This window comes from Sciurus vulgaris (genome assembly GCF_902686455.1).
Source record: "Sciurus vulgaris genome assembly, chromosome: X".
Lineage (NCBI taxonomy): Eukaryota > Metazoa > Chordata > Mammalia > Rodentia > Sciuridae > Sciurus > Sciurus vulgaris.
Window position 1 is genome coordinate 27,972,189 of NC_136471.1, and position 24,574 is coordinate 27,996,762.

Consider the following 24,574-nt stretch of genomic DNA (forward strand, 5'->3'; position numbering starts at 1 on the left):
TGACTTCTAAAACAGATTTATGGAAAGGATTCCCTATGCTAAAAGGCAAACTTATTTATTGTATAAAAAATTCATGTTAAATGTTCTTGGTCATATATGTTTAATGTTTCATTCTCATTTCATTTTAATTATATTTTACTTATTTTAAAAAACTAATACACACCTTTCCTGTGATATCAGAAAAAAATGGTCTTAACATGTGGTCCTTACAGTCCAATAGGCTCTATCTAATAGGGACACTAAGTGGTATACTATAGAATTGAATGTTTATCCTCCTGGACTTGTGCTTCCAAGTGAGGGGATCTTCCCATAGCATCTTTATAACATCTTAGTTTTTTGGAGTAGCCAGGCCATTATAGAAATTTATCAGCCATGTGTATATCATTCAGTTGAGGATCTATTTATCTGTTTCAGCCTATGTTACTTTTGGAGGAAGTTCAAAACATTACTAGCTTTTTTTGTGAAGTTAATTGTACTTCTGGTTTATGTGAAATTTAATTTTGAAAATAAAGTTCTAGAGTTCTGGAATTTAATGCACAACTCTACATTTTCCTAGTGTATAACTTTTGTAATCCCATATATAATAATCATATCTCCTCTTGGCCTCCACCTAATATTAAGAGTCTTTGAGTTAACTTAGCCATTTGAGATGCCTTTTTATTTCAATTGTATGTCCTCCTGAAAGTGTCTTGACTAGAGGTACCATTTTCCTCTAGGAAGGGAAGAATAAAAGTAAAAAGTTGGGTTGACAAAGACATGCTTAACCACTTAAACTCTTCATTAAAATAATAACAAGAGAAGAAAAATTTAAATATTACTATTCAGGAACACAGAAACTCATGATCTTTAATGCTGTATCAACCAACTTGGCAATTTAACTGTACTAAATATGAAGCAGAAGACATAGTTTGCCCTTGAGAAGATACCTATTAAATGGGAGAACTGGAAAAAACTTGCAAACTTATATGCACAATGCAAAATAACATACAATAAACTGTTGTACAGAAATAAAAATAAGATATTTAAAGGCTTTAAAGAAAGTTGAAAAGGTCACTATTTTTTAGAAATAGTTTGGCTGAGGTGTTGGGAAACAAGAAAAATCAATCCTGGTGACCTTAAGGAGTACATAAATAGGAGAATGAAATAATAGAGTGGTAAGGAGAAAATATAGATGGAAATAGTCTAAAAGATAAGGGCATAATGAGGCAGATGGAGGCAATTTGGCAAGGAAAGGAAGGACATAAATAGTATGATAACTAGAAAAGGGGACATTGGGTTATTTTATTCTGTTTTTTCAAAAGAAGAGAGATTCGTGCTTGTTGAAAAACAAAGAATAGAAAGTCAACAGAGAGGGAGAGACTGAGTATGCTTGTAAGAAAGGAGATTTTGAAGGAACAAAAGTCCCAGAGGAAGCAGAGCAAAAGAGAACTGATGAGCCTTGGAAATAAAAGAGGGACATCAAACTGTATGGCATTGAATATGAAAGAAACTATATATATATATAAATTCAAAAAGAGGACACAGTAAGTGTTCAATAAATGTTAGCATCTATTTTTATCCATATTGTTATTGTTACTTTCTGCAGTGAATTTTGTCTTTGAGAAATTTTAATTTGATATTATTGAAGATTTTTTCTGGGTTCCTAAAAGATAGACATCAAAGACTGCAACCATATGCAGCCTATGAAAACCGGTGCTTATGCCAGATGCTTCTCTGTCTGAACATCAAGTACAAGAGGTTGTACAACTCCTTTATTACTCTCAACTACATGATAGGTAGATCATCATATAATTTTTTTTAATTAAATGTCCAGTGAGTAGATGTGAGTACCTTAACCTTTGGAGAGTTTTATTCTAAGTTAAAGTAGGGAGATCTGGATAAACAGAATTATGACTAACCTTCCTACCAACATTCTAAAGTCCAGATGATGTGAACTTAATAACTTACATATCTATATACAACAAAATTTAGCATTGTATAAAATATATAAAATAGGCATTTATTCTGCTTACTCCAAATCACATGTTTTAAAAGAACCATCCAGGGAATAGTTCAACTTGTAGCAAGTGACATTCTGAAACCACTTGGAAATAACTCAGATCTCTTGTGACAGTACACTATAGTTTATATGTGTATGTGTGAGTATACCATGTCAATTTATGCTTTATAGCCATATTTTATAAGAGATTTGATGAGATATAATTTATATATTATTTTCGGATTTAAAATTTGCAATTCACTAAATTTTGTATATTCACAGAATTGTGTAGTCATCACTACTACTTAATTCTAAGTCGTCTTCATCATACCAAAAGGAAACCTCACAGGCATTAACCATCACTCCATATCCCCATATCCCCACCTCCACCCAAACCCTGGAAATCACTACTTTACATGTTGTATCTTTAGATTTGCATACTTCCACATTTCATATAAATAGAATCATATAACATGTGACATTTGGGTCTGATTTCTTTCACTTTTATGTTTTCAAGGTTAATGAATGTTATAGCACGTATCAATACTTCATTCTTTTTTATGGATGAATAACATTCCATTGGATGAATATATTACATTTTTAATGCATTCATCAATTGATAGAACTTCTGTGGAGTCTCACTTTTTGGCAATTATGAATGATCTGCTATGAACATTTGTGCACAAGTTTTTGATAGAGCATCTGTTTTCATTTCTTTGGTGTATATGCCAAGTAGTAGAATAACTGGGTCATGTGGTTATGTTTAACTCTTTCAGGAACTTGTGAACAGTTTTCCAAAGTAGCTTCATAATTTTCTATTGCCACCAGCATTTGTGAGAATGTGAATTGCTCCACATCTTTGCCAACACTTGTTATTTTATGTTGTTTTTATGTTAGCCACCCTCATAGGTGTAAAGTGGCATCTCATTGTGGTTTTGATTCACATATCTCCACTGTCTAACGATGTGGAATTTCTATTGCTGTGCTTACTGACCATTTATATATCTTCTTTGAGGAAATATCTATTCAAGTAATTTGCCCATTTTTCAATTATGTGTCTTTTTTACTGTTGACATATATATCTTCTTAATGTGTTCTACATAAAAATCCCTTACCCAATTTATGATTGGCAAATATATTCTCCCATTCTGTAGGCTGTCTTTTCATTTTTTATTTGTACTGGGAATTGAGACGGGGTCTCACAAAGTTGCTTAGAGTCTTGCTAAGTTGCTGAGGCTGGCTTTGAACTCCCAGTCCTTCTACTTCAGCCTCCCAAGCTGCTGAAATACAGGCGTATGCCACTGTGCCTGTCATCTTTTCATTTTCTTAATAGTGTCCTTTGAAGCAAGAAAGTTTTAAATTTTATCAATATTTCTATTTTATTAATTCATTCAAGTAGTTATTAAGGAAGTGTCCACTATGTGCAAGGTTCATTATTTTCTTTATCTTGACCTCTCTTGGGTTATATAATGGATATAAAACATGATTGATATATAATATGAATAATCTTCCCCTGAAGAATTGAGAATTAATTACATATTTTTCTTCAGTAGTTCATACATGAAAAGTTGTATGAGGCTACATAGATAGAAATGATAAGCTTATGCTCTATCCTCCTCATCACTTCATAGCTTTTGATCACAGGGAATGGAGGCTGATTTCACCTCCCCATTTTGCTCCAAGTACTGATAGTCTAAATTTTACAAACACTTGTTACTATGAAACTAATATTATATTTGAAGGACCATAAAGATAGTACATAAATCATGAGACATACACTAGAACTAATTCAGCTAAAGACCACACTGATGTCTTTTCAAAATTTTGAACATATGTAGGATGAAATGAAGAATAAATATTCTCTTAATGCATATTTTTTTCTTTTCTTTGGACAGGCTTAGATACTTCTCATGGAATTTCCAAATGTCTCTAAAGGCTACTCGGATTACTGTTATGGGCAATAGCATAGCCTTTAACCTGGTCATTTTTACATGAAGAACTAATAGCGGATATTTTTAAATAACCACATGTCAGAATTCTCTACCGGTGTTTGATTGAGTTTGTCATGGAATCACTGAATGAAGCATATCTATCTAGATTAAGTAGAAAAAATAAATATGTATATATGTCCAAAATATAGTTAATTACCCCCTATTTTATGTGGACAATGTTCTTAATAATCATTTTTGTCCAGGTACAGATAAATGAAATTATTAATAATCATATATGGGTCCAGATATATGAAACATTGGTTTAAGTGATACAGTCACTGCACAGTGTCTGACATCAATTCCAGCCCCCCTCCCTTTTTTTACCTTCCAGGAAGTTTGACCTCTTCTTTTTGAACTAAACTACCATCACTTAATGTGCCATACTTCAACACAACCTCTCTGCCATTGGCTTTTCCTGCTCAGCAGTTGATGCCTGTGTTGCAACCTATAAAGAGGGTGTTTACCTCAAACTAAATTGGGGGATATTGGTGAAACTGTGATAACTATAGTACTGCACAGTGTGATATGATTTGTGGCTCTCTGCATTTCATTCTGAATTTGTACAAGGAAAAGTTTTCTGTTACTGGAGAATATGATCTTCTTGGGTCTTTTGATATGCTTCAGCAAAACAAGTGATTAAATAATAAGTGAAATATGAACATTATACAAACTACTGTACCTTAGTGTTCTGCTACTAACAATTTGCAAAGGATCACAGTCAATGTTAAGTTTGGCTAGATCTATTTCACTTACCTGCATTAATGTAGAATTTCTTCAAAACATCACACTTTGTAGTATTTCTGCATATAATTTTCTTCTTTTTAGTTTGCTCCACCTTTGAACTATAGTAAGTAGATAGTGAAATAATAAATGGGCTCATCATAATCATGATATTGTAATCCATAACTTATTTTGAGAGTTGATAAAAATGGAGCAGGTTACTTAGTGGTATACATTTCAAAAAGGGAGATATCTTCCTTTCTGATGTATGTTACTCTGAAAAGTTAGAGGCTGAGAAGTTTTTCCTCTGTACACTAAGGGAATTTCTCTTCTCTAATACCAAGTCACTGCAACTACCTTGCTTTACTATCTTTATTTATATCATGGCCCACACATTCATTTACTATATTGTCATCTCTGTTCACTGGTCTTAAATGTAAGCTCTCAAAGGGTAGGATCATCTTCTTTTAAAATTATTTTCATAAATAACCTGTACAGATGTGCTCTAGATATACAGTAATTGTTAATAATGAGGAAATCCCAACAACACAACTTTATGAGTTTCTTTTGATTTAGTGAATAACATTTAAGTAGCCTCATTATGTAATATGTGATGTCATAAAGTACAGAAGGAGGAGATGTCCTAGCATTTGATAAAGTTGCTATAGAAAGGTTAATCTCTATCGACCAGTTTTGATTAGGATTTTAAAAATTGCATGTATTCATTAAGGGCTGTTTTTTAGCACCTACAAAATAGTATCTGTTGGCTCTAGAACATTTATAATTGTTTTAGATTTATACTAGCTTGCACAGCCAAATGATGCATTTTAAGAAGTGATAAAAGCCTCTAATGAGGACAGCAGTCAAATAAACTGAACAGTTAGTTGAGAACAGAAGTGTCCACATAAACATGGTCTGTTAATCATCTGCTCATTGAAGACATTTGTCAGTTCTAGGACCTTAAGAGTTAAATGTTTAATCAACCCTTTGGGAACCAAATTGCCCTGTCTCACATGGAAAAATGTAACTTTCAGTGAAAAATAAGGTCCTCAGTTGGTCATTTATTATCTCAAAGGGTGTATTTTATTATAAATGTCAATTCCACAAAATTATGTGTCCTGTAATACATAATTATGTTCAAAATTGCATTTGAAATCTATTATTAACAGTTAACAGTGAACATTCTTAAAATAGTTATTACTCTTGGCCTTAACACAAAAAGCAATAATGGAAGTATTTTAGGGAGTTAAGAGCTGCAAGGCACTGGCCTCTGAATAAAGCCACCGCAGGTGTGTTTCTTAATGGGCTGTTAATTTTATAGCCGGTGAACACAAAGGACAGAGACCATGTGTGTTTTTAAACTGTTTGGTGTGGAGATGGAGTTGATGGCTGAAAAGTATAAAGGCAGGATGAAACGAGGCCAAATTGAACTTTCCCTCCTGAGGTGTAATCCTCCTTGCTTAAAATCAAGGCAAACTAATTCCCTTTCCTCTTCTTCTATCCCTTGTATCCCTTCCCTCCACATGACATAGGATTCCACAAAAATGCATATTAAACTAAAACATCAGAATTAGAAAATGACAACATCTTCTCTTACGGAACTCTTCTGGGTTTCTTGTTTTGGCTAATAGCACTGTCTAAATCACCAAAACTCAGAATCATGGGGTCAGTTTTGACTCTCCCTTAGCCTTCACATGTAAGGTCCTCAAGAACATTGCTTCTCAGGGTGTGAATTGTGAACCATGCAGCATGCATATCACTTGGGAAATTATAAGAACTGAACCTGAATTTGCATTTTAACAAGACCCTCCCTTTCTTCTACAATTAAAGTTTGAGAAGTTCTGCTATAGAATTTTCCTTTGCATTGTTTCTCAGGCATTCCTCCTTCTTTTTATTCATGCTAAATTATTTTTCACTGAAAATGTACCTTTTCTACATGAGTCGTTTGGGTTGACACTAAATTTAGATCTTCATGTCACTTCACCTGAGTCATTGCCCTATAAATCTTATATTATTTTTGTATCTCCCTTCTCTAATTCATTCTACTTTCTGCCTCAAGATTAGTCTATCTTATGTACCCTAACCTCTTTTTTTTTTTCAGTGTTGGATATCAAACCAGGGCTGCCTGCATGCTAAGCAAGCAGTCTACCATAATGGCTTTCCATACTTTACTAAATAAACCCATTCAACTGGCATTCAAGGGTTTATAGAATATGACATCATTATTTCCCTCCAGTCCTATTTCTAACTGCTCCTCTATTTATAAACATACTCTACACCTTAGCTTTACAGTTTCCTTTATCTTTTAGCTTTCTTATCCCTGACACCCTTTCCAGTAGCCGTGTTGAAATTTTGTACCTGCTGTAAGGCTCATCTTTAATGTCACCTCTCACAAGAGTCCTATTATTATTCACTCACTTATTAAATAAATATGTATTTATCACATGTATTCTTGACCTACATTTACCTACAGTCTTCTATGTACTGGGGATAAATCGATGAACAAAGCAACAACAGTCCTTTCTTCCCAGAGATTTCATTCTTTGGGGGAAAACAGGCAATAAACAATAAATAAGTAAAATACATGGTACATTGGATGGTGATAGATGCTAAGAATAAATAAAAGATAATAAAGGGGATAGAGACAGGATTGAGAATTATCCCTTAGTCAAATACTTTTCCCTCCTTCAAATGCTCAGAACACTTATTTCCCTTTACAATGTGGTTATTTGTGTACTTGTCCTATTTCATCTGCTATTTTCAAAGCTCCTTGAGAGAAACAACTGCATCTTATTCATCTTTGTAATTCTTGCAGCTACTAAGATGGCACTTGGTAAATAATAGTTAAAATGAATCAAGTTGATCGAAATAAATGCAATAGAAGTTTAAGAAAAGGAAGACTGACATAGTGGTTGGTAAGGGAAGGCTCCTTAGAAGATATTTAATTTGTGTAAGACTTTGAAAGATGGGGGAGGGTGGGGATGAAGAAAAAGCTGAGTAAGTTGTTTAATATGCCCATTCCTAAAATGCTAAATCTATTGCATTATAAATTAAGATTAATATGTATGTAATTTTCTCTACCTTCAAAACTAGTGTTTCAGAAGGGACGAGCAATTGACACTGGAGAAGTTGACATTGGTGCACAGGTCATGCAAACCATTCCACCTGGCTTATTCTGGCGTTTCCAGATTACTATCCATCATCCTATATACCTGAAATTCAATATTTCACTAGCCAAGGACTCTCTGCTGGGAATTTATGGCAGAAGAAACATTCCACCTACACATACTCAGGTATTTGATATTATGCATATTTTCTTGAACCCTTTTAGAGGCTTATAGGTTGAGCAGTTCAGAGGTTATGATTTTTGAAGTGTATTAAGTGTCAAAGGTAAGGGCAGAAAAATGTACAAAGAAATATCCAGAATAATCACATTCTGAGCAAAAAATGTCATGAAAAGGAATAGCATTTATCAGGGCAGATTCAGAAAAGAGACTTTAAGAAAATATTCTTTAAATTTGACCTCTTTTTCCTGGAATAGGTTAATCATGAGCCTTCTCCTTTTAGTTAGCTTTAGTGCCCTCAATTCCTTCACTGGTTCATGGATCCTTACCCCCTCACCCCAACAAAGGAATGAATATCAATCAGGAGTTGGTGGGAAATAAGTTTTTAAAAAAGGGCTGTTTAAATGCAGCCACCACAATGTTTATTGCAGCTCAATTCACAATAGCTAGATTGTGGAACCAACCTAGATGCCCTTCAACAGATGGATGGATAAAGAAAACTGTGGTATATATACACTGAGAAATATTATTTGGCCATAAAGAAAAATAATATTATGGCATTTGCAGATAAATGGATGGAATTGGAAAATATCATACTAAGTGAAATAAGCCAATTCCAAAACACCAAAGGCCAAATGTTTTCCCTGATAATTGGATGATGACACATAATGATGGTGAGGGGTGTGGGTAAGAGAAGAATGGAGAAATTTTAGAGGGAATGTAGAGGGAAATGAGAGGGAAGGAGGTATGAAAGATTGTAGAATGAGAAAGACATCATTGCCTTAGGTACATGTATGATTACACTAATGGTATGAATCTACATAATGCACAACCATAGAAAAGAGATGTACCCCATTTGTATACAATGAATCAAAATGCAGTCAGTAAAAATTTCATAAGGCCTGTTTATAACTAACAGGTAGATGTTCCTTTTTATTGTGAATAATAACTCAAATATGTAAAACCTGTACCATTTACATAACTTTCCATAAACCTTAGCAACCTCATTTCTCTTGTTTTCTTTCCCTTATTTCTTCCCTCCATAGTCCATTTGGATTCCTGCTCCATCTAAGAAGTAGGAAAAAGAATCAAACATTTCGGCCTTGCTTTTTATCCAACAGATATGACTAGAATCAAAATCTTACCTTCTTGGCCAGAATAGGCAGGGAATCAGAATCCTATCAATGATATCTCTTAAAAAAATAAAATGTTCAAAGAAACATGTGCCATGTGCTTTTGTACTGATGGTGGGGAGAGATTTTGAATATTCTAAATGTGTTACCACAAAGGTATTAAATTATGATGAATGTTCTCAAATTTTTGACTGTTCATTTATTTGTTTTAAAAACCATAAAAACTGTTTTTAATTTGTAGAGAAGGTCACAGTAACATTTCTGAGCAGAATGTGTGTTTTCAAGTATCTTCTATCAGATACTTTAGCAAAATGTCAAGATTCTCTTGCATAATACTAAAAGATTTTTCTATTTCTTAGTTTGTGGCTTTTAAACAATTATTTTGAATGCTCCAAATCTGTTTAAAACATTTATAAACATAGTGAGATTTTTTTTCAAAATTAATGTTTTTCAAAATTAATAAGTTTTTGAGTTCAAATATACTTAGGAATTAATAACCATGTCTTCCACTTTGCCCACCTCCAAAGCAAAGAAATGTGGAATAGATCAGGTGAATTAGGGATGTTTGTCAGTCTAGAAGTAAAAGTAGTGCTCATATTTGTGTCTGTATTTGTTCCAGTTTGATTTTGTAAAACTAATGGATGGCAAACAGTTGGTGAAGCAGGACTCCAAGAGCTCTGATGACACCCAGCACTCCCCTCGGAACCTCATCTTAACCTCCCTTCAGGAGACAGGTTTCATAGAGTATATGGACCAAGGACCTTGGTATCTGGCATTTTACAATGACGGAAAAAAGGTGGAACAAGTATTTGTGTTAACTACAGCAATTGGTAAGCTGCCTTGGCTATAATTTGGATTCACAGTATAATTCTAGAAGACACAAATAATGAAAGTCATACAGGTGCTATGTAAACTTATTGCTCATTCTACCTTAAAGTAATTATTCAGAATAGGTCACTATGAGAAAAGTTTATGTTATTGTTATTGATGTTGTTTAAATACTGGTTAAGATTTTTTAAAATTCTCCATTATTTGCTGACCTTCCAGAATACTTATGTTTTCATCTTTTTAACATGTTCTCAACAAAAATAATTACCTGGGTAATATTACTGAGGCTACATCTGTGAATAACAACTTCAGTGAAGAAGGGAATAAATAAGAGAAGCCCTGTTTTTTTAAGTTCTATAATGAAATAAAAGGCAAATAATACCTTTTAAAATAGGCAAACTGGCATCAATACAATTCTTTAGAACAACTGATTCTAAACTATTAAGGCTTCAAAATACAACATGAGAGTATTTAGAGAAGGATATTAAGGATAATAACTTCAGTCATTCAAAGTCCTTTCTTTGAGAATTTTTTAGTTTGAAAATAATCACAATGGCTCCCTCAGTATATTCAAGACCTTTTAAAACATGTTCTTTTTAAATACAATGCCTACACAAACTCTTATTCACTGTCACCCTAGTTAGTCAGAGACATCTCACTCTTCTGTCATTTTCTGCTAAATTCATTCCCCATGACCCTTTGTGTGAAGAAAGCTGAGTTCTTTAGCAATTGTAGGGTCCTGAGGGTAAGCAACTCATAGACACCGTATACTATTGTGTGAATTTTCCTAAAACACGTATCTTTTAAAAGAAGAAAATATTTTACAGCTGTTAGTTTTCTATACAAATCTCACCACTTTATCCTTTAGTTAACCTGTTCAGCCATATGTTTAGGAAGATGTGTTGACTGTTAATAGATATACCATCTGCTCTTTATAACAATTATATTCTATTTTTACTTGATGCTGAAGACTTTCAGTGAGTAGAAAATGGCATTCCAGCCATACAATTATTAAACCTTAACTCTAAAGTAATCAGAAAGGCAATAAAATTGCACTGATGATTTTTCTCCTAGAGAAAACCTCCACTTCTCTTACATCTTCCAAAAACAAAGTGTTTGTTAAATCAATCTATCTATCTATATGCAAATATATATACATTTTTTAATCACATCACTGTTTTGCTACTCATCAATTCAGTGCAGAAGTTTCAATGGATGGACCTTTCACATTTTTCTATCCAGGCCTGGTTTTAAATTATTAGAGGTCAAGTTACTACTCTAAGAAATTAGAAGATATGAAATATTTGTGAAGATTTTCTCTCTTCCTGTTATTTCAACACAATAACTTTTTAAAAAATACTGACCAAGTGATTAACCTTTCAAAAATCAGTAGACCCAGAAATATATTTGGAGCTTTTTCCTATACCTTACTTTACCACAAGGAATGTAGTATTCAAGATCCAGTTTCTGTATTTGCCTTTTGCTTATGCAAGAAAGTTTCTTTACCTTTCCATTGTCTTTTTAAGATTAGAAGCAATGGAAACATTTCTCCTACCATTTATTTTAAAAAATCAAGTAAATTTCCAAAAACAATTACAGACATATAAATTAACCCCGAATTCTCTCCATTGATTGTTAACATTTATATAATATATCTTAATCAAAATAAAAAGAGGCTATTATATTTCATTAAACAAATTAGGTTTTGTGTGAATTTGTTCTAAATGATGCTCATTCATCTATTTCATGATGTTAGAATCTCTTGATACTGACTATATTTGGTCCACTACTAATGAGGATCAAGACAGAATTAACAGTTAGTATTTATTGAAAGTTAAATGGCTTATATTAATATATATTATTTTCTAGTAGTATAGGCAGAGTTGTCAATATTCCCTAACCTCAGGCAACTTGCCTGTAACATGATAATGTGTACCACTCATGGAGTATCACTCTGCCCCAAGCACTATACTAGATGCTTTATATTCAGTTAGCTTGTTGGATTCTCATCATAACCCTGATAGCTCAGGTACAGTGATACATATATCACAAATAAGGAAACAGAAACTTAGAAAGAGTAAATCATTTGGCAAGGTCTCTCAGACAGCAAGAGGCAAAATGGAGATTTGAGACCCACTATGTCTGATTCCAAAGTCCATGCCCTTTAGACTCTACTCACTCCACAAGATTATTTATTGCCTTAAATTTCTCCCGTGAGAAAAACTGCCAGAAGCAAATCCTATCATCAGTACAGATACGAATGCTAAGGGGCCTTTTACTGCATCATATGAATGGGGTTTTAAACATATAGCTTCAAAATTATTCTTAACTCTAATAAACTAAAGTCTGAGAAATGATTCTGAAATAACATTTAAAAGATAGAAGGCAAAGTTTACTGGAGGCCAAAATAAATAGAAAAATTCTTTCTTTTTTTGTATCAATAGTTGTTTTTGTTTTCCTACTACAGTCACCTTCTTGGTGTCCCTAGACTGTCCCAATATCCCTTTCACACCCAGTGGAGATGGCAACTTCAAAATCTTCCTTTGTTGCCTTCTCTTCTCATTTGCATTGCTGGAGTTAAGCTCTGTGCAGCAGCGTGAGCTCTGGGACAGTTCTTATATAAATCAATAAGATATAGGGATTTTTATTTATTGTGATAGCAAACTTTATTAAATATTTTTTTCAGAATAGCTACATTCCCACAAGGCTGCTTCCATAAAATTTTCAATGGGATCTGGTGTGAAATTAAATTCAACTATATTTACTTTTGAAAGCTTCCTCCATGGCCTCCTATTAACCATCCAGGGTAGGAGAAATCCAAATGTGGATTTAAGAACTGCTACCACTGCTTGGTAAATTAAATTCAGTTAAGTAGAAAATAGAGAAATAATTTTCCATTTCTGAATGAAAAAAGATTCTTTATATTTTTTGTAATTACTTGTTAAATACATTAATGATTTTCTGGAAATAACTAATGTTTTATTGAGTTAACAATGACTGACTCTTTGCTGAATATTACATTCTAGCCAGCCCAGTTGTAGTTCAGTTAATGTCATGTGTCACTTGCTTATTGAGTTCAGTTTTCTAACACAATGATCAGAGAATGGACTATCATAACCCTGCAAAGGACAATCTGATATATTCATAGTGGGTGAAAAGAATAATCTCCTCTGATAATAGGTAGCTAAATATACAACCACTGGATTCCTTCTCAACTTTCTAAGAATCTCTCAGATGGACTAGATACTACTTTCTTTCTCTTGTCTCTATCCTGCTCAAGGCAGAACTCTAACATCTAGACCACAAGTTCTCTAACTAGGGAACATAACTATTTAAAGCATTGGTTCTCAATTGTGAGCACATGCAAGTTCAACTCTGATATTTACTAGAATGTTGATTACTGGGCTACATTCTTCAGAGACAGATTCAGTAGATCTGGAGCTAAAGCCCAGATATCTGTATTTTAAATGCTTCTGATGATCCTACTGATATAAATGGTTCACAGATGACAATTATAGAAAGTGTATTTTTCAACCATCAGTGTGAGTTCTCATTCTCATCATTCAATGGAAGTTGCCAGGATCACTTCTGAGAACTCTCCTTCTAATTGGAAATATCTTATCCAAGTGAAAATTGGTTTGAAAAAGGAAAAATTGGTACATAAGAGAAGTATGAGTTTAATAGGCCACAACATAAAACACTGAGTTCAAGAGTGCTAACTATAAAAAATTTATAGAAGGGAAGAATGGGAATTCTGCACATCTTTATGTTACCAGATCTACCTATGGGCACCTTCAAAGGCTTCTCAATTCCCCTGAAATCTCCTCCAAGAATGGATTAAAAGGAAATTAGTGGCAGAGAACTGATAAGCATTTATAGCCACGAAGGCATTTCTCAACAAATACTGAGGTTCTAATGCTTTTAGTGGTGGTAATTTAATATGAACACTTACTTTAAAAGCCTTCCATTGTCACTTATTAATGAAAATGAAATACTGATTGTCATATTTAAGCTGTCAAGATAGTAGATTAAATCTTCTAAGTTGCTAAAGAAGAAGCTTTATTTGCTAGAACCTAAGACTGAAAAATAAACAGTGGTCTTTGTCTTTTGGGTATATTTTTAAGCCTGTTTTGCTTTGGAGAAATGTTCTATAATCCTCAGACATTTTTAGCTTTATAATGAATGTCTCTTAAGAATACAATTCATCTATACCCTTTACACATTTGAGAGGTAAGGTTGGTATTTAGTTCTGCTCTCGAATAACCAATTCAGCAAGTCCAGGGCCCTTTTAATAATCCTGTACTGCATGTGACATCTTACAAAAGTCTTTGGCATCTGATTTTTAACAGCAAATGCTCTGTAGATAGCATAGGGAAAGATTGTTCTAGGCCCAGAGTTCTTGCAACTTAAATAAATTAAAGACTTTATGGTTGAGAGGTTTGTTCTTTTTTTTTTCTTTATATTAATAGAAATAATGGATGACTGTTCAACTAATTGCAATGGAAATGGAGAGTGTATCTCTGGCCATTGTCATTGTTTCCCAGGATTCCTTGGACCTGACTGTGCTAGAGGTAATGTTGCTCTGTGATTCTGATTGGTCTAGGGAAATAGATGTCATTTGAGAACTCTGAATTAGTACTAGTAGTAATAATGGAAGTAGCAGCAGTGCTCCACCACTGCCACCAAATGCAAAGTACCTACTCTACCAGGTGCTGTTCTAAATGCTTTGCATTATCTCTTTTAATTCCTGTGTCCTACGATAGCCTTATGAGGTAGGTCTACATTAATCCCAGTTTTGTGAGCAAAGGAAGATTTCAGAGAGGTTATATAACATCAAAATTTACCTAATACCTGGGATTTATACCCAGATTGTCAACCAAACCACTCTGTCATACTTATATTATCTTCATAAATTCATTCATAATAGACTGAGTTTAAAAGTGGGCAAAGTTACTGTGTGCATATACACACCAGTGTAACTGAAAGGGGTGGGTGATCACAATTTTGTAAGTAGCCTAGAAAGTAAAGACTGGCAAGTCAGAAATTAATTTCAGGAAATGACCATTTCTTAGACTTGCCCATAGTTTAATTCTTGAAAAGCCTACGGTAAATCACACCATGTTTTCTCATAGGCTTGCAGTTATTGTTTTAGAGATGCTTTCTGATTATTTTCAATGTATTCTTAAGGTTCCCAGTAGGCTAATACTTTAATCTCAAATTTCTCAGACACTCAGTTTCCTTAGATTAAATCCCATTTGCCACAGAATTCTAAAGCACTAGCTAGGTTCCCAGCACCATGATAGATCACAAAGAGTGGGAAATAGGGAGAGTGGTGATAGTTGACATTTAAAAAGTGAATAAAATAGAAGATACAGGCTTTACTCTGAAGAAAAAAACCCATAATTTTCATAGGGAGACAAACAATGACAAAACAGAACAAATGTCCTAATAAAAGTCTGCACAATATATTACAGATGTAGACATCTGTCCATTATAAATTTAACTACACAACTTTTTAAAGATAATGTTGTATAATATAAATAATTCCCTATTTATTAGCTCTAAATCTTCAGGTTTTGCTTCCTAAGAGCAGTATATATCTGCTTAAGGAAGAAAAACCATAAAAGAGAAAACCCTTAGCTGCTGCTGCTGCTGCTGATGATGATGATGATGATGATGAAGAAAATGGAGAAAATGGTGGAATCAACAGCAAATACTCAATATAATATCTCCACTCAGGGTATCTTTATCATTTACCCCACTTCTGTAAGAGGAAAATTCTATGTTTGTAATCACGAACATATGCCTATTTATTTAATAAAGAGTAGGACAGAAATAGTGCTTTTTTAGTCTGAAATACTATATAAGAATCAATAAAAAATTGCTCTTTGGAGATTTTGAAAGCATTACGAGGACATTACAAGTTCATTTACCAACCTTCAGATTCATGCCCTGTTCTGTGTGGTGGGAATGGAGAATATGAGAAAGGACACTGTGTCTGCCGGAATGGCTGGAAGGGACCAGAGTGTGATGTTCCAGAAGAGCAATGCATTGACCCAACGTGCTTTGGCCACGGCACCTGCATCATGGGAGTCTGCATCTGTGTGCCAGGATACAAAGGAGAAATATGTGAGGAAGGTGAGAGCCCCATTTAAATCTATTGCTACAGCCTTTTCTCTCTGAATTTTCAGTCTGTGCTTCTAATAGAGATGCAAGTGTTCTTTGTGAACAATAAATGCTAACATAGCCTTAGTACATGTGCAGAGGGGTGGGATCAGGAAAGCTCATGTCTCTTCTGACAGTCTAATATTTTACATGAGACTGTATCTAAAACACCTGCAGAGCAGAAATGAAAAAAATGCTGTTTTCCTAGTTATTTCTAATATTGTTTAATAAACTTGAGAATTTAGAATTTCCATATGGATGATTTTTCTCTGTTAATTCATATGCTTTCCTGATTACAGAGTGCATTATGCTACATCTCACTTTAAAGAAAGCAATAAAAATAATGATATATGCACATTTGGAGCCATTATGCAAATGTTTTCTTTGGGAGTAATTTGTAATTACCATTATTATTATTATTATTGCTTTAAATTTTTTATTTTTACATACCTCATGCTGAAACTTGACCTCTGTGCCTAAGGAAGCAGGCTTACCACTAATGAGTTTCAAACCAGTGCCTTTATATTAAATTTACCCCAAAGGAGTCTTTACAAAAATATTTTGAAATGGCAATAGTTTCATCATTTAAATAGATGCTTTGGAAAGTAAGTTTACTAGTAATCAGACCTTTTTCATGCCACATTCCTCAAACAAGACTGATTTCACAAATAATATTAAACCATTACCGTGGGAGATGGTCTCATCACAACTGTTGTTCAGGAAAGAGGCTGCCAAAAATGCACTATAATTGCTTTTTAAAGATGGCTCATTAAAGACTATTACACAGCATTCTAAAGGGTTTAATCTCATTCCAGTCCATGAACAAGAAAGACTTCAGCTTTCTACCTCCCATTAGCAATAGTAGAATTTGGGTTTAAAGATTTTATGTGTTCCAATGATATGTGTTCCAGTGAATGGTATTGGGCCTCTACAAGGCACTGGAGTTCCTAAGTTTCTTTTAAAAGTTGTTTTAGTGACGATCCAACTATAGTCATTATATTTAACTTGTAAATTCAGATGCCACATGGACACACACTCTGCTAACAAAAAATGGTGTCTATCACAATATCTACACCTTGCCATGAAAATCATGTAACTAATTATTTTAGACGCTTCTAATTTAAATTTTGTAAGCAGTTGAAGAAAGATTTATCTTAAATTTGCCTTCTCTGAGGTCACTAACAAAATTGTTAGTACAACCAAAATAGCAAGGGATGATGCTCACCAGATTTAATGGTGTACACTTTTCAAATACAATAGGAAAAAAGTATTCTTCAGACATGACTGAGCAGCAAACCACAGGCTGAATTGAGCCTACAGATGGATTTTGTTTGGCTCACATATGCCATGTTGTTTTGTTGTTGTTCAATGTGACTTAGTTGCCAAAATTTAAAAGTAGAGGAGTGTCATATAAAAATCGCTATTTCTGGTCACTCTTGACTACTATAAAATCTGATGACCTTGAGCCCACATTGCTACATGATGGCAATCTGCTAGATCCAAGTAGCAGCAGCAGTTCCCTTTAATAAGGATACTTGGTTTCAGTTTGCTCCAAACACACTGTTTTCTTACATCCAGCCCATTTCATCCATATGTGGCCCCTTTAGCTCCATGACTTTGTGCCTCTGATTTAAATATAACTTTGTGATGACTTACATGAATACAGTGCAGCAGGCCTCTTAAGAAAATAAGATGTATTGTTAAATATTTTGTTTATTAAGATTGTTGTCCTTTAATATAACAAAAGGGGCTCCTTCTAAAACAATCTATATACTTTCTCTCTCTGTTCAAATGATGAATCAAATTAGATGTGCCTTTGTGTGTTTATTTGCTGACTAGCTCAGGTATTAATGTATTGTGCTAATGACCCTGAGATCTTGGGTTAATTGTAATGGCAATAACACTAATAATCTTAGTTAGACTTAGTCTGTTCCATGGCCACAAGTCACACCTTACAGCTAAACCAGTCTTTCAAATGCAAGCAGTTTGTATCAGTCTGTCTATTTCTATTTCTGCAAAAGTAATTCAAAGTATGCATGCTCGTTAAATATTTTAATTTCATTTGTATACAAAGACTGGAAATTTGGAAGTAACCTTCCCATTTTGCTATAAAAAGGTTACTTGGTTAAAAGCTCAAAACAATTTTCCCCAAGGCACGTAAGGGAACCTACCTCCAGAAAGGCTTATAACTTTGTTAAAATGTAGAAAATTTTCCAGAATCATAGAAACAGAGACAAATGGAATCAGGTCTGTGTTATTCTCAGACACTAGAAACTATGTCACAGTATCCTGATAGGAGAAATCATAAATAATAATTTTTGAATTAGGTTTAAAGTGTTGCATTTTTAGTGCTTCTAAGGAATAAATGAGAGATTAAAATAAATTGTTATAAATTTCATTATTTCATACAAACAGCAGTCACCTAGCCTAATAACTTGAACAATCCAAATTTAATTTTTTTTTGTTGACTCCGCTAGGCACATCAACTTAAAGTCATTTCTGGAGTTCTAATTCCAATTTCAGAAAAGATAAGGAATGACTTACCACAAATTCTTGGGCCTTTCTTCAAAACTGAGGAATTCCTGTTGAAGGCCCACAGTGGAGTCCACCCCCCCATTTTTGTAGGGTTGCTACACACTGTTCACAATTTCACATACCATGTGTGATTTTCTTCTCCGAAATTTAGGTTGCAACCTTTATGATACTCTACCATATTTTTAAGTGTTAATAATCTTATGATTTGAACACAGTGTTTGCATGAGTCATTTTATTGCCCAATTAAAGCTACATTAATGATATGATACTAGGAAATCAATGTGAGTATCTCAGTTTCATTATCCTGCACCTGTTCCCTATTAACCTTCCCTCTCCCTTTATTTGGACCTTCAGAGGACTGCTTAGATCCAATGTGTTCCAGCCATGGCATCTGTGTAAAAGGAGAATGTCACTGTTCCACTGGCTGGGGAGGAGTCAACTGTGAAACTCCACTTCCTATATGTCAAGAGCAGTGCTCAGGACATGGAACTTTTCTTCTGGATACTGGAGTATGTAGCTGTGATCCCAAGTGGACAGGATCTGACTGCTCAACAGGTACATTGGAGTTATTTCCTTTTCTTCCTTCCTCTGCTCCTAAGTTCTAAATGATCCCTTATTTAAGACAGAGAACTACCGTAAAGTACTCCTTAAATTCTGATATGCCTTGATATGTGTCTTTTTAGTTTTATCCTTCCTGAAGTATATTGAGCTTTGTGAATCATAAGATCCTTTCAGGTATGAAGTTTAGTATTTACTGCATTTCATTTACAACATGATACTACTGTTTGTTTCTTCATCTTAGTTTTTGTTATGGTAGGTTTGTGTCTTGCAGCTTTTGTTCATATTCTGTATTCTTCTCTCGTTATTTCATTCATTTTCAAGTCTTCTACTATCAGTGCTATGGAGATTGTTTCAAATCTCTTATCTCCCCAAACTTGAGAAATCAGGCATTTGCATTTGATGTCCCATCACTTGAAAACACAACTTAGCCAAGAACTCCTCTCCATTTTATATATTGCCATATTGCTACACAATTCCTGTTTTCACAACATCGCTTTCCTTTTCCCTTTCCCTGCCCCAATATCTTCCATACCTCTCCATTGTCTGCAAATAAACTAAGTATCTTATCCTGTTATCAAAAGTTCACCATAAACTATTCAAATCTCTTATGTCCAGCCTGTAGTCTACTTCTGTTTCCTTCATAAATTCCTCCTTCTGCCCAAATAATCTGTATGCACTCCTTACTCCCAAGGCATCTTATTTTCACACTTGTTTTCTATGTCTTTTTCTTAGCATGGAATGTTATTTTCATTCCCCCTAGGAAAATCCACCAAGACCAATTACAATTTTAGTCATTCCATAAAACCATTCCTGATCACATCAATAAGAATCCCTGAAATGCATTCCATCTGCATTGCTAGAGAGCACACAAGACATTGTGATGTAGGTATTTGTGCACATGGCTTGTTTTTCTACCTGAATTATAAATACTGAAAAAAAAAATTGGCCATCCTTTATACATTTTTCTTATCTCCCGATTTCATGCTCATTAAATGAGTAGAATTAGTAAACGAAAACTCCTAAAAAGGCTTTGCCTATGAATTTTGTCAAGGATGCATAATTACATGTGGTAAGCAGAAGGAATCAGTGTACTATGGAACTGTTGGTACCACTAAATTAGCTCATGATCTACACTAAGGAAACAGGAGGAGAATGATAAGATATTTAATTCTAACATAACATTTTACCATAATTCTAACCAAACTTCACTAAAATTTTTTTGCCTCACACAGAAATAATATGAGAGACAAGATTGTATTTTAAAATTTCAGAAAATTATCAAAATGCTAAAGGTAATAATAAATGCAAATCTTAAAAACCATTCATTTATATATCTAACAAATATACAAGTATTTGTTATGAGTTTGGCTTGGTGTTTGGTGCCAGGGATGTAGTGGTAAATGAGATGGATATGAGTCTTGCACAGATGATCTTATGGTATAGTGCAAGTGACACATTGAACATGTTAAGAGGGGGTTACAAAAGCAGAGTTACTGGGTATTGTGGTATTGCATAGTAAAGACCTAATATGATTATTAATTTTTTTATTAAATGTAACTGAACACCTCCAACTTTCCATGTTTCAGATATAGTATTCAGCCTAGAGCTTCAAGTAAAATAATATTAATGTTAGCATTATTATTAGTATACACATGGTAGTTACTGTTCTAAGTGTTGCACATACAAGAATTTATTTCGAGTTAAGTGTAATAGTTATACCCAGTTTGCAGATGATCAAACTGAGGCACAGAGAGGTGAGTGAAATAACTTTCGCAAAGTTACCCATATAATAAGTATTGGAGTCAGAATTTGGACTAAGTTGTTCTGGCTTTACAGTCCCTGCATTTAATCACAATACTATACTGTACTCTAGGTGTCACTTGTCTAATTAATCATATATAAAAAACATCACTGTTGGGACATGTCCAGGGCCATGAGCCACAGATCGAAAAAGAGGGAGCAGTAAGTTGTTTCTGTGGGAAAGTCCTTAAGTCAGATAAGGTGTGGTAGAAGTCTGCACATTCTAATTCGAGAAAGATGATTCATATTCATCAGTTGGAAAGAGAGAAAAGAGATTTTTAAGCAGAAGGAATAGCTTAACTAATGAAATAAAAGATATAAATCTAAATAAAACACTTGGAGATTTATAAACCATTGGGTTAGTTATAGACAAAGAGTGAAGGAGATTAAACCTGTGAGAAAGCAGGGACCAGAACAGAGAGAGCTTAACAAAGTTTGCTAAGACACTTACATTTCCTCTTGACACAACAGGAAAGCACTGAGTGCTTTAAAACAAACTGTAGTTAAGATTGTTCAATCTAATGGCAACTGAAAAGATCCAGTTGGAGATGAATGGTATACGGAACTAAGAGACAAATACTGTGTGGTGTTTTGGAGTGATCCAAGAACATTATGGTGGGAAGAGTCTGAATCGAAACTTCAGTTATAAGAATGATGAGGTGGAGACAAATCAGAGAGTGAGTTTTCATGGCAGATTGGAGGGGGAGCCAGGTGACTGATTTAAAGGAAGTACCACCAACTGAGGAAGAAAGAGAATACAGGCAGAAACCATTGTTTCAGTCAGAGGGGCCAGATAAGGTGCTGATTTGTAGATCTGATATTGGAGGCATACACAGAAGATCCAGATAGACATACATGTCCAGTGAGTGCCCGATAATCAAGAAAGAAACTTACAGAAGAATCCTGACCTAGAGGCAAACATTATTATGTAGTTTGGATCATAGGCCTGTGGCATGTCCTTGATTATCCACGGAAAATACAGAAATTGAGAATAAAGAAAGTCAGAACCCTGTAGAAGATCAACATGTATTTACAATAATAGTGTTCTTCACATTGAGTCAAATATTTATCTCTTTGTATGTGACTGCATAAGAGTGTATTGATTGAATAGTGATTCCATGTCATATAATTGTTCCTTCAGACCACACAGATCCCTTCCTAATACCTCAAAATTGAGTAAACTTTCTGGTAAAGCACCACTCACCAGTTGCATAAATTCAAATATTTATATCTACAATGAATTAATATTAAATTTAATATAGAGATTTTTTCCCTTCTCACCCATACTCCCTAACATGAAAAGCCATGTACCTGTTCTCTTGGCAAAGAAAATCACAGGAGAGAAAAAGTCTAAGTGTGAACATTCCTCTATGATCTCCCTCCTTTCTTCTTCCAGACTTAGTACCCTAAACACCACCCTACTCCTCCCTCACCCCCAAAAATCCTTAACTCACAAAAGCAAGGCAAATGATGAGAGAAAATGATAGCTTCTATTTTAGTTTGGATATGTAATGTCCCCCAAAGGCCCATGTGTGAAAGGATTTTTTTCCCAGCCCATGACACTATTGGAAGATGGTAGAACCAAAAAGAGATAGGACCTAGTAGGAGGAAGTTAGGCACATGCCTCAGGAGGGGTGCTGGTTTCTTCCTTCTCTCTCCTTTGCTTCCTGATCATCATAAGATGAGCGGTTTCCTCTGCCACACACTCCCATAATGAAGTACTGCCTCTGCACACACCCAAAAGCAACAGAGCCACGAACCATGGATTGAAACCTCTGAAGCTGTGAGACAAAATAGACCTTTCCTCCGTGTAGGTTGATTATCTCAGATATGTGTTACAGTAACAGAAAGCTAACACAGGTCCATATAATATTGGATTTGGAAGGAAGTATAGAGATAATCTGATCCAGTGCTTCTCAAATATGGTAGTGTCTAGTCCAATTGCCTCAGCATCCCTGAGGATTCTAATGCACCAACCAAAGAAAAGAGGTTAGGTGGTTTTTCCCAAGGCAAATGATGAGAACTGCTGCACTAGCCTAAACTCTTCCTTTCATTTGCCAAATATTTATTGAGCCACTACTATATCTCCATCAGTATTTGAGGCAATATTATATAATGAAGGATGAAACATAATAAATATGATTTAGGAGATGCATGTGAACATTAAATATCGCGCACTAAGTGCTAACAGAGAGAGATGCAATGTACAAGGAGTGTTTAACATTATCTTAAGGTCTAAGATGTGATTATAAAAAATATTTAGATTTTGAATGTTCATGTATGTCATGCTTAAGAGTTTACTTGGTTCTGAAACAATGGAAAAACCATAGGAGGAGTTTAAAGAGGGTGACCATTTTAAATCACCCTGGAAATGGTTTGGAGAATATAATAAAAAATTGTGGAGAATGTGTTATAAAGGAATTTAAGTGCATGTGCAAAGGAAAGAACAGCTGTGATACAAGTTAAGAAATAGTACTTGGTGACTCTATGGGTATAAAGGGAGTCAGGGACTTTAACTCTGTTTTCTACATTGGAAGATTGCATGTATAGGTAACACCACTAATTGAGACATGAAATGTTTATCTGTTAAAGAAATTTTCATTGAGCACCTACTATGTGCCATGTCCTGTGCTCTTGGGCTGCATCAGTAAGGAAAACAGATTTCTCCACTAGTGGAGCTTGCAGTCTGGCGTGGAGAGGTAGCAAACAATGATAAAGAAATATGTGAGTATTTGAAACATGAGGAGACTCAGAATCATAGAGGTTAAATAACTTGGTTTAAGATCAAAGACCTAGTTAGTTGCAAAGCTGTGAGTAAAAACCAGGTCTGCTGATTTCATGCTATGTCTAGCGTTCTTTTCACCCCACTGTCTCCACCCCTGCCCATGGAAGATAGAAGTTAGACAAGGATATAGAACTCAGGTGAGTAAATTAGCTTACTGAAAAAGAAGATGAAGGACCTCAAATACCAAGGGCATGAATGGCACATTTTTGTACAGAGATCCTGAACCAAAGCTGCATTCATCTATTCTGGGCCCAATAGAAAAGCTCACTAGAAACATATCTTGCTCACAGAAGCAAAAGGGTGAATAGGTATGATCTCAAACTCAGCAGCCTCTCAGGCAAAAGGCTTCCTAATAAAACTACCAAATTGGAAAATAGGAAAAGGAAATGCCTTCCAAATCTCCAGTGTCATGGTAGGAATGGTCCTTCTGTGATTTTTAAGCTCCATAAAGGTTGTTCCCACAGAGAATATTTAACCATCTAGATGATCTCACTGTGCAGACTTTTAATTGAGTGTGCTCAGTACAGGAAGCAATTTAACATCTGATTCTTATAATGGTTCATGTCACTTCAAAGGTGGATATGCTCTTTGCCATTGATCATTTTCTTCCTCTAGGCACATGAAGCTTAGCTGTTAGCATGTTAACTGTGCTGCTCTTATACCAAGGGGACTTTAGTGAATGGTTTACTGATTATTTTCAGTCTGTTTTTCTAAGTATGAATATAGTTAGCAGCCCTAAATTGATACTTGATATAGACTTCTTTAACCTGATAGTCTCATGGCACTTCACAAAG

At 34.5% G+C, this 24,574-nt stretch overlaps 1 protein-coding gene across 7 annotated transcripts in view; it reads left to right on the plus strand.

Moving 5' to 3' along the window:
* Positions 1 to 24,574, plus strand: part of TENM1 (teneurin transmembrane protein 1) — a 753,664-nt gene that overhangs the window by 508,626 nt on the left and 220,464 nt on the right. For all 7 annotated transcript variants that reach the window (XM_079123321.1, XM_079123316.1, XM_079123318.1 and 4 more), the window contains 5 exons: positions 7,783 to 7,982; positions 9,726 to 9,936; positions 14,404 to 14,505; positions 15,878 to 16,072; positions 18,989 to 19,189. In XM_079123321.1, the coding sequence (XP_078979447.1) occupies positions 7,783 to 7,982; positions 9,726 to 9,936; positions 14,404 to 14,505; positions 15,878 to 16,072; positions 18,989 to 19,189 (909 nt within the window). The remainder of the gene's footprint in view (positions 1 to 7,782; positions 7,983 to 9,725; positions 9,937 to 14,403; positions 14,506 to 15,877; positions 16,073 to 18,988; positions 19,190 to 24,574) is intronic.